Below are 12816 nucleotides of genomic sequence, written 5' to 3' on the forward strand. Positions count from 1 at the left end.
AATTCTGATGAAAGCATTATGGTTCAATCAAGCAAATAATGCATTTCACTTGAAATCCATGTAAAAGCGATCAATTGATAATTTTTTTAGTTTTTGATTTTACTGAAATTTTTGCACAGCAAGTATAGCAAAGAAAATGTTTCCTCAATTAGTAAGTATTAGATTATATTTTGAAAAATTTATTATTTTATACCTAACACAATTATTGGGGGGGGTGAGGTTTACACATTTTTAAGTATATGGCTGTGGATACATGAAAAACCAGTGATAAAAATTAATATTGCAAAATGGGAATAGAGTTTGTGATCGCATAAATAAAGTGTGAATAAAGTCTGATTGCTTAGATATAAAATTCAGACTGACAACTGCTAAAACTAAAAGTAACTTTGTCTGAAACAAACCGCTACATGAAGAAACATCTGAGGTAAGATCTCACCCAGATTTCAGATTAAGATGTCTGCTAATCTTAAAATTTCACATACACATGATATTTCATATTTTAACATTCACCAGAAGATGACACAACTGCCTTTCACAACCATATATCATGTCAGCATGTGTGAAAATGCTGTTTTCCTGCATGTTGGTTTATGAGTAAAAACATTTATTCTTATAATTGATTTACTAATTAGAGTAGTAGGAATTATAATTACACACACAACAGTTTTTGAGGCAAGCTTAAATTTACAAACCTCTGTCAAGGGGAGCACTACCTGAGACAGCATATACAAGAAGATTCTTGCAAATGTCACCTCTGCTTCCCGCTCGATGCGTCTGCAAGAAGGGCTATCCAGGTGACCAGGAAGCCCCTCAGGGTGACCTGGCCGGACATCCAGGAAATTCTTTGCAGTGCTTTGTCGGGCCTGATGATCAAGAAGTCTCCCACAGAAACCCATGACCTGGCCACATGATACCGGAAGCATGAAGCCAGAATCAGGTCTATTATAGCGGCTGGACATAATATCGATGAGTGTTTAGTAAACGCTGCAATTGAGCACTGCAAAGAAAACTCACAGAGGATTACTATATACATAACCACCAGTAATTTAATACATATTAACACATTAGCGATGAAAATGCTGAGTAAAGAAAGCCAAAGTGGTGTTAGCTTTAGCTTAGCTCTTTGACCTCTGCCCCTCCCCCGCCTTTATTTACGATCTTGACGCCGCACTTCCGACCAGCCAGGTAGAGTGCATAGCCTCGGGTTTTCTGGAGATCTCAGGGATGAGTCGAGGATTGGTGATAAACCTGTTGGAAAAGTGAACACCAATATCCAAAAGCTCCTGTCGGTCGTACGATGTTAAGACAAAGCTGTTTCAGTATGAACAGACCCGAGATGAGCAGGACAAATACTGCAAAATTGCACAAACCGGAGAGACTCTGAGCCTCGTTATGTGTATGCGCTGCCATCTTGGTCTTTTGCTACCCAATCAGTGCTACCTCCGGTAGTTTATCTGTTTATCAGTCACATATATCTTCATATCAGGTTTTTTTGCCTATTAAAGGTACAGAACGCCACACAGCAACTTGCTGGCACTGCACCAAGCAAAATTCAAATGGAATCATAAAAGTAAAGATCAAGCGCCTAACAAGATCTTTGCACGTTAAAACAAAAGTTTGTTTTTCCCTGTGGCATAAACGGTTATCACGTGTTTGTGGGAGTTCCCAGCAATGCCGAACAGGTCTTTGTATTTATGCCAATGTATTTTTGTATGTCATCATTTGTACCAGACCTCAAAAGTTGCCCAGGCCTGGGCGGCCCCCCAGCTTCCACGATCCCTGACTGTTCATCACAGTCAGGTACAAGGGCGAAGGGAGAAGTAAAATTGTCTCTTCAGGTTCAGGTATGAATTTTTGAAACCATCTAGACCTCTACTCGCTCTGCCCACCACTAGGGAAACTAGAAACACAGAAACTAAGAAACATTCAATAACCAGCGATGTGTGTAGTGTGTGTATGCCTTTCTTATAGTGGGAGACTGATGAGGTGATGAGAGAAAGGTGATTGCAATTGATGATGTGTCCAGGCAAAATATTAACATTCTTTATCAACCTTGTGTGATACAGTTGCAAATTAAACAAAAGTTTGCGTTTTTTCAAGGCATTTTATGACTTTTCTTACTCCATACAAGAAAAAAGTGCAAAACTCACAAAATTGATGTGATGGAACAGTTTAAAATGATATAATAACTGGGCTGAGATGTTTAAAATAATTTAATTTCAGTATACATTATCCCATTGTGACTGGCCATAAAACACACACTTTTCCATAAAATAATAATAATAATACACATAATTAAATAAATAAATTATTGATTATTTCCAGGGGTTACTATAACACATAATTTTGATATTTTCATGTCTGAGAAAATTTTGGGATAAAATGGGTTAAGTCACATTTTAAATGAATGAAAGTTATTGTATAAAATAACAACATATCAATCCAAATACATGATCAGGTCAGAAGACTTTAGATATAGTCTTAAAGGGACTTTGATCTGGTGTCAAAGTGATTTTAGTGGCTGTATAAAGTCCTCACAAAGTATATATGTCCTAACATGAAATTCTGAAAAATATATATGAATAGTTTTATAAATAACTTAAAATCTAACAAATACATGTTTTTTTGTGAATCGTTTGCTTATGCCATAGCCTATTTCTTTAAATTCCAGGTTTAATATCTAATGCAATGATATTCACACATATTGTAAGTGTGGCTGTAGATGCATGAACCATCAATGATACAAATGTGTGTGTTTATGTTTATGTTTACACATAAAGAAAAAAAAATACTGCAAAATAGGAACAGTTAAAGTGTGATCGCTTAGATCTAAAACTCAGATTAAGAAATGCAAGAAGTAACTTTGTCTGAGACAAACCACTAGAAGAAGAAACATCTGTGGTCAAAGTATGAATGCGTATGATCTCAGCAAGCTTTCAGAGGAAGATGCCAGCCAAACTAAAAATTTCTACACATGGCATAGGCTTATCATTTTTTTTACATTCACCAAAAGATGACATGACTCAGGGAAACATGGCTTTCACAACTGTATATTATGTAAGATCATGTGAGAATTAGCTGTTTATCAAGTGAATACAATTCAACCTGGATGTTTACCGTGTAGTTTTCGTAATGCAGTTGATGGGTTAAATATTTTCCATAATATCGTAGAACAATATGACTGAATACCACTCTTTTCTGAACACCAGCTCCAGACACTTTCAAGTACTTTAAAGAGAAGTGGGAACCCTTTTATGAAAACGTTTAAATCAAGATTATGAAGTGTAATTGTAATTTCCTCTTTTGTTATCAGTTGTCAACAGATGGTGATAGATCCGCTGGGTTTGTTTTAAATACCATCCGCACATGAATGTAACTTTGAAGAACAGATTTTCTTTTTGTTCACATGTACCAATCTACCATGCTGATGCAAAAGCTAAGCGGAGTCACTTGTATGCATTGTTCTTTTCTTTCTTTAATTCAATTTGTTAGTTTTTTTTCTGTCTAGTTTTTCCATTTATTTCTGTTTGATTTTACAGTGCTGCTGTTGCTGTGTCAACATGGTAAGATGCCCCATTAATGTACAAAGAAGGCCCAATTTTCAGTAACGGACAAAATGTCATGATTTATTTGGAGTAATTTTACTTTGCTATTTCTTTTCACCTAAACAGCATGTTTCCTCTCTGCAAGTGGCAATGCAAAACAATCAGTGACCTGTGAAGGACGATCTGCATCCCTCAGTTGTGGTGAGTAATTTCTCATATAATGTGTTTAAACTTTACAATGATTCTCATGTTTTTTTTTTTTATGTGTGTAAGAATCTGGACACATACATGTCCTTGGTGCCAACTATGGACGGACTGATGGCAAAACATGCTCTGATGGGAAACCACCTGGGCAGCTCTCAAATGTTAAATGCTCCTCAAAAACAACCCTCAAAAAGATGACAGTTCGGTAATTAATTAATTGATAGCAGATTTTAATACTTTGCAAGAGTGGGAATAACAGCAATACTTCTGTGTCTTTATTGTAAAGTACTTGTGATTATCTGTCCATGAATCAGGTGTAATGGGAAAAAAAGCTGTTCTGTTCAAGCAGTGAACTCAGTTTTCTCTGATCCTTGTGTTGGGACCTATAAATACCTGCAAGTGTCTTATGAGTGTCACACACCTAGTAAGTCAATGGATTGATATACATAATTTCCTAATTTCATAATGTGGTAAAACCTTTTGTTGACCCTGATCATTACTGACCCTTGTTCCTATTTTCCACCTAAATAATTCTAGAGCAGCACATAACTTGTGAAGGTAGCAAGAGTAACATTACCTGTGGTAAGAATCATCTCAAAGTTTTTTTTTTTTTTTCATGTGTGTGTTTTAAATCTTCTTTATACAAATGTTGAATCTTTAGGGGTCAAGTTGTGAATGTGGTTGTCACTTTCGTTAATATATATATATATATATATATATATAATGATTTTGCTTTACTTTGATGGCCCTGTTAACATCCTGCTGACTAATGTTTACATTGATGTTTACTTGCAAAGTTACTTACAGTCAGTAGAATGTCTTTTGGGAGACTATCACAAAATAGAGTTAGCAAATATTATGCAGACAGTCTACTAACTCTCCAATGAGAGTTAATATGAGTTGGCATGTAAATGCAATATTATTTAATCAACAATGTTCAAAATGTACCAAAAATATATGCGCACATCCAAAAACTTTAGGTGCTCAATCAAATGAAGCACTTCACTATAATTACACAAGAATCAACGCATTGCCACTTAGTCTCCCAAAGATTATTTAAATAAGCAAAGCATTGTTTTTTGTTTATTTTTAATAAATTGATCTTTGGGAGCAGTGGTGGCAGTGTGCCGACTCTCATTAATAACCAAACTGTGTGTGTGAATGAAACAACACACTAAAAAAACGTAGTGATAATTTTCATTTGGAAATAGCTAGTAAGTTTCACAAATAATTACAAAAAACAGCAAGTAACACGTTTAATGAAATGTGAAACTTTGGAATACAAAGACTGAAAAGTTTTTTTTTTTTTTAAAGCATATTTTGCATGGTAGTTAGCCATCACTTCACTGTAAACCCTAATAAGTTCACAGAACTGAAAAAAAAAAAAATAATAATAATATAATAACAAAAACATGTAAGTGATGTTTTTAAATGTTTTAAGTTTACATAAAATTTAAAATTACATTTCCAGTTGCCTTAATTTATTTAAATGTTATCTTAAACAATTATATTTCTTTACTTATAATTAGGGAGTAATTCACTCAAAATTGTACCTTCTTTTTAACTCCTATAATGTGGGAAATCCACACAAATTTAGTCTTTTGTTGTCCATCCTCAGCTTAACCACAGGCACTACTCTTCTCGACAACAGTAACACTACAAAACCAACATAACAGAAACCTTGGTAAATTCTAATATAACACAACATTTAAGTACTAACTTATGTCCCTCTATGTTAATCTTGTGTAAAAACACACAAATAAAACACTTAATTTCTACATTTATTTTCCTTGTTTTCTGATGCAAAGCATGCTGGGAACTAGAAAACGCAATCATTTTAAGTTCACCTTACTACAAATTCTTTTTGAGTTTACAGAACTTATTCAAATTAAGTCCAGTGAACTTTCATTATTTTTGAGTGTAATCAACTAATTTCATTTGATTAATTTCACTGTTCGTTTTACAGTGTTGTGAAATTATCATCAAGGTTAGTTTTTCTGTTTCAGAGAAGGGTGTTATTTCTGTTCATCATGCCAACTATGGACGGCGGAATCTTTTAACCTGTCCTCATGAATCAGCAACTACAACACACTGTAACTCTGATCAGACTGCCCGTTTGCGTGCCAGGTACAGCCGAAACAATATTCAAACTAGAGTCTCTTAAAAAATCAAACAATGGAAATGAAAGTGCAATAAGAATTTTTTTTCTTTGTAAGGTGCAACGGAAAGAAGTCTTGTCATGTTGAAGCTTCAAATTTGGCGTTGCATGCTGATCCATGTAAAAAAGTCCATAAGTACCTGGAAGTGATGTACTTTTGCAAAATCGCTTGTGAGTAAAAAGTTTTTTCTTATTACTGATGTTGATTTATTTTTCTATTTACAAATAAGAGTAGTGGGAAATAAATTAAACAGATGGTAGTTTTTTTTGTTATGAATGTTATTTTCGGGTTAGATTGATTTTCAGCACCTTTATAAAGTTGGTTCATTGTATACTTTGACTCAGAAACTCAATGAAAAGAATAATGCTGCAATGCTTGATTTGTCTAAATGTTACAGAGCATGATCTGCTTCAGTCGGTGAGGAAACAGCCTGGAAGAGCAGAAGCAGCACATCCTTTTCTTTAGCACTATTTTATCTGTTTCTCTTTCCTCGAAATCTGCTTTGAAACTGTTTATTTCAAAAAGCTTCAGACAAATAAATGGCAGTTGAAATGAAATCTGCCTCCCCTCCTTCATACACACACACACACACACACACACACACACACACACTTGTTTGTTTTTGTGAAAAGTGGGGACTCTCCATAGGCGTAATGGTTTTTATATTTTTATATTCTATGGCCCTACACCTAATCCTAACCCTCACAGGAAACTTTGTGCATTTCTACTTTCTCAAAAAAAAAAAAAAAAAAAAAAACTTTTGAGCGTTTTGAAAAATAGGGACAAGGGTTACGTCCTCACAAGTGACCCTCTCCTTGTAATACCTGTGTCATACTCATGTCATTATACAGTTATATTATATATAGGATTGTGTCCTGATATAGCACAAAAACAAGAACACACACACACTGGTGTCCTTTGAACAGTCATATGACATGACATAGTTTATAATAAAACTAATAAAAAATAAAATAAAATGCATTAGGTCTATACAGCCAATTTTACCCTTCATGACAACTTTGAGCGGGGTTAATTTTTTTAATAACTCATCCATTTAAATTATATTAGGCATAAAAGTTCTTCATAATGAAGGCCGTGGCCTTCAAGTGAGACAAGTGCATTGCTGCTGCTGTCACTGCTTGTAGAGCATGATTTCAGCAAACAGCTGTCACCGTGTCTGGTCTGTGTTTCCCTGGGTCTCCACTAGTGGTCTCACTTCCCCAAAGGCACCTCACCGCAGGCACTACAATTCCCACAAGGCCTTGTCCCTTCATCACAGTAATTTCACTCAGGTGTCTTCACTTCATTACCCTGCCTATTTAAACCGGTCTGTTTCTGTTTGTTTCATGGAGTCCTTACTTTCTTGGTTTCCTCACGGTCCTTGTATTTTCAACTATTTCCTGTTCCTGTTCGTTTGTTTTTGGACTGATTTTTGGATATGACCCCATGCTTGTTTGATTCAGATTTTTGGATTACCCAATAAACTTCACTGCTCTTGGATCTCTCTTCTCCTGTGTCCCAGTCGTTACAACAGCTCCCACCTTTTTGCCCCGCCTACTTTTGGTTTCAAAAACACTTTTCGGAAACCTAAGGGTGACGTCACGGACACTACATCCATGTTTTATACAATCTATGATTTTTCCCCATTCAAAACTATAGGAGTGACACTCTTGGGTCGTTGCTGATAAAGCAGCTTTTCTGACAGTGCTGCTTTGTATACAGCATTACAGAGGAAACCACTATTTTTACCGCTCCAAAAGCAGCACCTTAGTTTTATCGTGGCCATGACATAATAACTTGTGGGAATGTGATAATTTGTCGTGGCCATGAGATATTAATTTGTGGGTGAGACGGAAAGAAGTCTTGTCATGTTGTAGCTTCAAATTTGGCGTTCCATGCTGATCCATGTAAAAACGTCCATAAGTACCTGGAAGTGATGTACTCTTGCAAAATCGCTTGTGAGTAAAAAGTGTTTTTTATTACTGATGTTTATTTATTTTTCTATTTACAAATAAGAGTAGTGGGGAATAAATTAAACATATGGTAGTTTTTTATTAGTTTTGAATGTTATTTTCGGGTTAGATTGATTTTCAGCACCTTTATAAAGTTGGTTCATTTTATACTTTGACTCAGAAACTCAATGAAAAGAATAATGCACTACAGAACGTCATATTAACTCGTGGGAACGTCATATAATGTCGTGGCCACAAGATCATTTTGTCAAGGTAACGACATCCTTATGTCGTGGCCTCGAGATGCTATGTTGAGGGAACGACATGTTTTTCTCGTGGCCAAGAGTTTAATACGTAAACAAACCTGCATGCCCATAGCAACCCAGGATCATCTGAGATGGATTCATTCATATTATATTTTTAATTAAGAAATTATTATATTATTTATACATATAAAATGTATGCATTAACATTTTATGCATTTATGACATTTTATGTTAATGTCGAGCATTTACAGTATGCTATTATTTACAAAAGTATTCAGAATGTTAAGTAAAGAGATCGAAATTGAAGCAAAAAAGGAATATAAAGAAATTAAAAAATATAACCAATAATAATAGGCTAATAATAATAATAATGTACACATATTACATGGAAAATACTATCAGTTATTGGACTTACAAGACTGTAGGATGGATAAAAAAAGTTTCTATATTTTATTATGCACTTTATGTCATTATTTATTTATGATAAACTTCATTTGAATGCTGACAAACGTATGTAATACAGCCCGGTAGCCAAATCATATGGTTAATATAATAATTACTGAATTAAAAATATAATATGAATGAATCCATCTCAGATGATCCTGGGTTGCTATGGACACGCAGGTTTGTTTATGCATTAAACTCTTGGCCACGAGAAATGGATGTTGTTCCCTCAACATAGCATCTTGAGGCCACGACATAAGGATGTGGTTACCTCGACAAAATGATCTCGATGAAGATGAACACGAAATTCACAGCTAGGAGGGGGTAGTGATGCTGGGTGTAACTAAAAAGGTGCCATTGTCCGGTGAGTCTCATATCATATAATCGTATTAACTGTTTATCTCCTGAACTGCAACTTTCTTTACCACGCTATTCAGCGCCAATCCCGCCATTCAGACAATTTCACTGGTTAAGGTAAGGTGTGAGGTAGGTTTAGGGGTTAGCATTGTTTGTTGCATATTAAAGAAACACTTTAACTGACACAACTCATAAAAACTTCAGAATCAGCTGTGGGGCAGAGTTTGCACTGAAGTGGATTGGAGGGGAAATTATGCATCTTTCAATGGGAGGAAGCCACGGCCTATTTTGGAGCCACCCCCCCTCCCTGTATTTTGGATCAAATAAATAAAAATAAAAAAACATTAAAAATCTTGCTGTTCAAAAACTTTTGACCGGTAGTGTATGTTTAACAAAAGAGATGTTCCAACTATCATAAAGTCTGAGCAGTTGAATGAACACCAATTTTGGGGATTGCATATTTCTGTTATGATGGTTTTTACCATTTTATAATTATAATTTGATGAACACAAGCTTTTGAAAAGAAAAAGAAAGAAATGTAATATTTGAAGTTTAATGACAGTTTAATTCTCTTTAGTCCGTTTGTTTCCCCCAGAGAATCAGATCGATTGTAAATGAATGCTATTCCTGTTTGTTCGCCAGCTTTAATACATTAAAAGATTAGCTGCAAAACTTTTCAGACAAGTATTACTTAAAGTTAATAAAAATGTCTGGTGAAATGTGAAAGTTTAACGAAATCATTAGAATTAAGCTAGAAAAGCCGCACAGACCATTTATCGAATCGGACCAGTGTATGAAGCTGCTCGAGCTTCATACACTGCTGGTATGTTCATTTTATTTAAAAGTCGCAACATTTGCCAAGTGTGGTAACCCATACTCAGAATTGGTGTTCTGCATTTAACTTGTTATGGGGGTGTCCCCACCAAAGCTGAGACCAAACCTACGCCCATGCTTGTACATTTAAATAAAATATTTTAAAATATATTTGTAAATGTGTTATTTGCATATTAAAATAAAATATGTGATTTACCACCAAAGTAGTTTCAAAATATGGTTTTATTAAGTAATACTGATGTTAATTAATATAAATAATGAACTCAACTGTTGGGTAAATTTTAACCCAACAGGACTTTAACCCACACTAGAAAGTCCACACATTCTTAAATGATTCGGCACAAGGAGCAGTAATGTGCCATTTATCCTTTAATTACAATTTCTGAAAAATGTCTTATGATTTAGATAGAAAACATCTTGGGAATTTCATAATGATATAAAATTTGATGTATCATTTAGGCTCATATGGAAATATGATGCACGAGTCATAATGGCTAAAAGTGTCCCACATTATAATCCAGCCATGTGCATCTCATCAGTAAAGACGGTTCTGTAATCAGAGGCAGATCTCCATCACCTGGGAGCTTTCACATGGAGCAGCACACAGAGCCGTTGTTCACTGAATGCTGCGCAAAAACCACTATCATATTTGGCGCACTTTGCGCATTGATCAAAGGCTATGTTTAGTAAATGGTGCTCCATGTGAAGCGCCCAGGTGATTGAGATTCACTGCTGATTACAGAACCTGCCTTCCTGATGAGATGCACATTAAATATCACATGCGATTTGTTGTGCAGCATTTCTGCACAAGTCCAGATTTGTTTTTGTTCAAATGTTCCAATCTACCATGCTGGTGCAAAAGCTAAGCGGAATCACTTGTATGTATTGTTGTTGTTTTTTCCTTTAATACAATTTGTTACTTTTTTGTCACACTTTTTTTTTTCTATTTGACTTTACAGTACTACTGTTGCTGTGTCAACATGGTAAGGTGTGCTGTGGATTGTACAAAGAAGCCCCAATTTCCAGTAATGGACAAAATGTAGTGTGTTTTCCTATTTAAAGTAATTTTTTTTTTTTGCGAGCAGCATGTTTCCTCTCTGCAAGTGGCAATGCAAAACGATCAGTGACCTGTGAAGGAGACTCTGCATCCCTCAGCTGTGGTGAGTAATTTCCCCATATACCGTGTGTTTTAAGCTTCACAATGATTCTCATGGTTTTCTTATGTGTGCAAGGCTCTAGATTCATAAATGTCCTTCGTGCCAACTATGGACGGACTGATGGCAGAACTTGCTCTGCTGGGAAACCTCCTGGGCAGTTCTCAAATGTTCACTGCTCCTCAGAAACATCCCTCCAAACGATGGCCACACAGTAATTAATTGATGGCAGATTTTAATACTTTGCAAGAGTGGGAAAAACTGTAACACTTGTGTCTGTATTTGTGATTCTGTCCATGAATCAGGTGTAATGGAAAAAAAAGCTGTTCTGTTCAAGCAGTGAACTCCGTTTTCAATGATCCCTGTTTTGGGACCTATAAATACCTGGAAGTATCTTATGAATGTCTCAAACCTAGTAAGTCAATGGACTGATACACGCAATTTTCTAATTTCATAATTTGGTCAATGCTTTTTGCTGTTACTACTGACCCTTGTTCCTATTTTCCACCTAAATAAATCTAGAGCAGCACATAACTTGTGAAGGTTTCAGAGCTGACATTACCTGTGGTAAGAATCACTCCCCCACCCCCCCCCCCTCTTATTTTTTTATAAATTGATCTTTAGGAACCGCAGTGGCAGTCTGCCAACTCCCATTAATAATCAAACTGTGTGTTGTGAATGCAACCGAACACACACACACACACACACACAAAAAAACCCAGCAAGTAACCCATTTAATGACATGTAAATTGTTGCAATATGAATTTTTTTTTTTTTTTTTTTTTTTTTTCATGTGATGGTTTGCTATCACTTGACATTATCAAGTCAGTTTTTCTGTTTTAGGGAAAGGTGTTATTTCCGTTTATTATGCCAATTATGGACGGCGGAATCTTGCAACCTGTCCTCATAAATTCGCAACTTCAACCCACTGTAACTCTGATCAGACTGCGCGTATGCGTTCCAGGTACAACCGAAACAATATTCACGCTAGAGTCCCTTAAATCAAACAATTGAATATTTTACACTAAGTATTTTATTTTTATTTTTTTTAAGGTGCAATGGAAAGCAGTCTTGTCATGTACAAGCTTCAAATTCGGAGTTTTCTGATCCATGTGTAGGGATCTATAAGTACCTGGAAGTGACGTATTCCTGCATACGAGTTTGTGAGTAAAACTTTCTTATTGAGATTTACCCTATTCTTAAGAGTAGTTGGGAATAAATTCAGCAAATGGCAGGTTTTTTTTTTTTTTTTTTTACTTCTGAGGGTAAGCTTTTCAGCACCTTTTTTTAAAAAAAAAAGTTGGTTCATTGTATACTTGGACTCCATCTCAGTGAAAAACTATAATGCTGGATTTGTCTGACTGTTACAGAGCATGATCTGCATCAGAAGGTGATTGAAATGGCCTGGAAGAGCAGAAGCAGCGTCCTTTTCTTTAGCACACGATTTCTGTTTCTCTCTTAAATCTGCTTTGAAATGGTTTCTTTCAAAAAGACTCCTACAAATAAACTGCTGTTGACCTGAAACCTGCCTCCCCTCCTTCACACTCACACACGGGTATCCTTTGAACAATCATACAGGTGCTGGTCATAATTATATCAAAGTTGATTTCACTAGTTCCGTCGAATTTGTATACTATATTTATTACATACTTGTAAATTTCAAGTGTTTTTCTCCCCCAATTTTGTTTATAACCGACAATTAAGAATCCCAAATGCAGCATCTCAGAAAATTTGAATATTGTGAAAAGGTTAAATTTTGAAGACATCTGATGCCACACTCTAATCAGCTAATTAACTCAAAACCCCTGCAAAGGCCTTTAAATGTTCTTTAGCAACTCCAACACAATCCCCTCTTTACCTGGAGAGGATTGTGAAACAAAACTCATTCAAAAATGTGGGGG

General features: G+C 35.5%; 2 protein-coding genes across 2 annotated transcripts; both read left to right on the forward strand.

Moving 5' to 3' along the window:
* Window positions 1–3328: 3328 nt before the first annotated feature.
* LOC128011869 (L-rhamnose-binding lectin CSL2-like) lies at window positions 3329–6465 on the forward strand. The gene is made up of 9 exons (XM_052594638.1): window positions 3329–3452; window positions 3540–3563; window positions 3672–3746; window positions 3819–3954; window positions 4064–4173; window positions 4287–4331; window positions 5756–5876; window positions 5966–6078; window positions 6306–6465. Coding segments are annotated over exons 1-9 (672 nt in total). The 5' UTR covers window positions 3329–3406; the 3' UTR covers window positions 6308–6465.
* A 4027-nt stretch (window positions 6466–10492) lies between these two features.
* On the forward strand, window positions 10493–12439 carry LOC128011870 (L-rhamnose-binding lectin CSL3-like). Its single transcript, XM_052594641.1, has 9 exons — window positions 10493–10639; window positions 10721–10744; window positions 10847–10921; window positions 10994–11129; window positions 11221–11330; window positions 11438–11482; window positions 11759–11879; window positions 11969–12078; window positions 12286–12439. Coding segments are annotated over exons 1-9 (669 nt in total). The 5' UTR covers window positions 10493–10593; the 3' UTR covers window positions 12288–12439.
* Window positions 12440–12816: the final 377 nt, after the last annotated feature.

Source organism: Carassius gibelio, chromosome B23, assembly GCF_023724105.1.
Source record: "Carassius gibelio isolate Cgi1373 ecotype wild population from Czech Republic chromosome B23, carGib1.2-hapl.c, whole genome shotgun sequence".
In the NCBI taxonomy this organism is placed as follows: Eukaryota; Metazoa; Chordata; class Actinopteri; order Cypriniformes; family Cyprinidae; genus Carassius; species Carassius gibelio.

Excerpts from the sequence above, each read along its gene's own strand:
- LOC128011870 (XM_052594641.1), top strand. The coding sequence starts at position 10,594 with ATGTTCCAATCTACCATGCTGGTGCAAAAGCTAAGCGGAATCACTT. Across the intron at positions 10,922-10,993 it reads CTCTGCATCCCTCAGCTGTG|GCTCTAGATTCATAAATGTC; the intron begins GTGAGTAATTTC and ends TATGTGTGCAAG. Across the intron at positions 11,880-11,968 it reads ACTGCGCGTATGCGTTCCAG|GTGCAATGGAAAGCAGTCTT; the intron begins GTACAACCGAAA and ends ATTTTTTTTAAG.
- LOC128011869 (XM_052594638.1), top strand. The coding sequence starts at position 3,407 with ATGTACCAATCTACCATGCTGATGCAAAAGCTAAGCGGAGTCACTT. Across the intron at positions 3,955-4,063 it reads CTCAAAAAGATGACAGTTCG|GTGTAATGGGAAAAAAAGCT; the intron begins GTAATTAATTAA and ends TCCATGAATCAG. Across the intron at positions 4,174-4,286 it reads TTATGAGTGTCACACACCTA|AGCAGCACATAACTTGTGAA; the intron begins GTAAGTCAATGG and ends AAATAATTCTAG.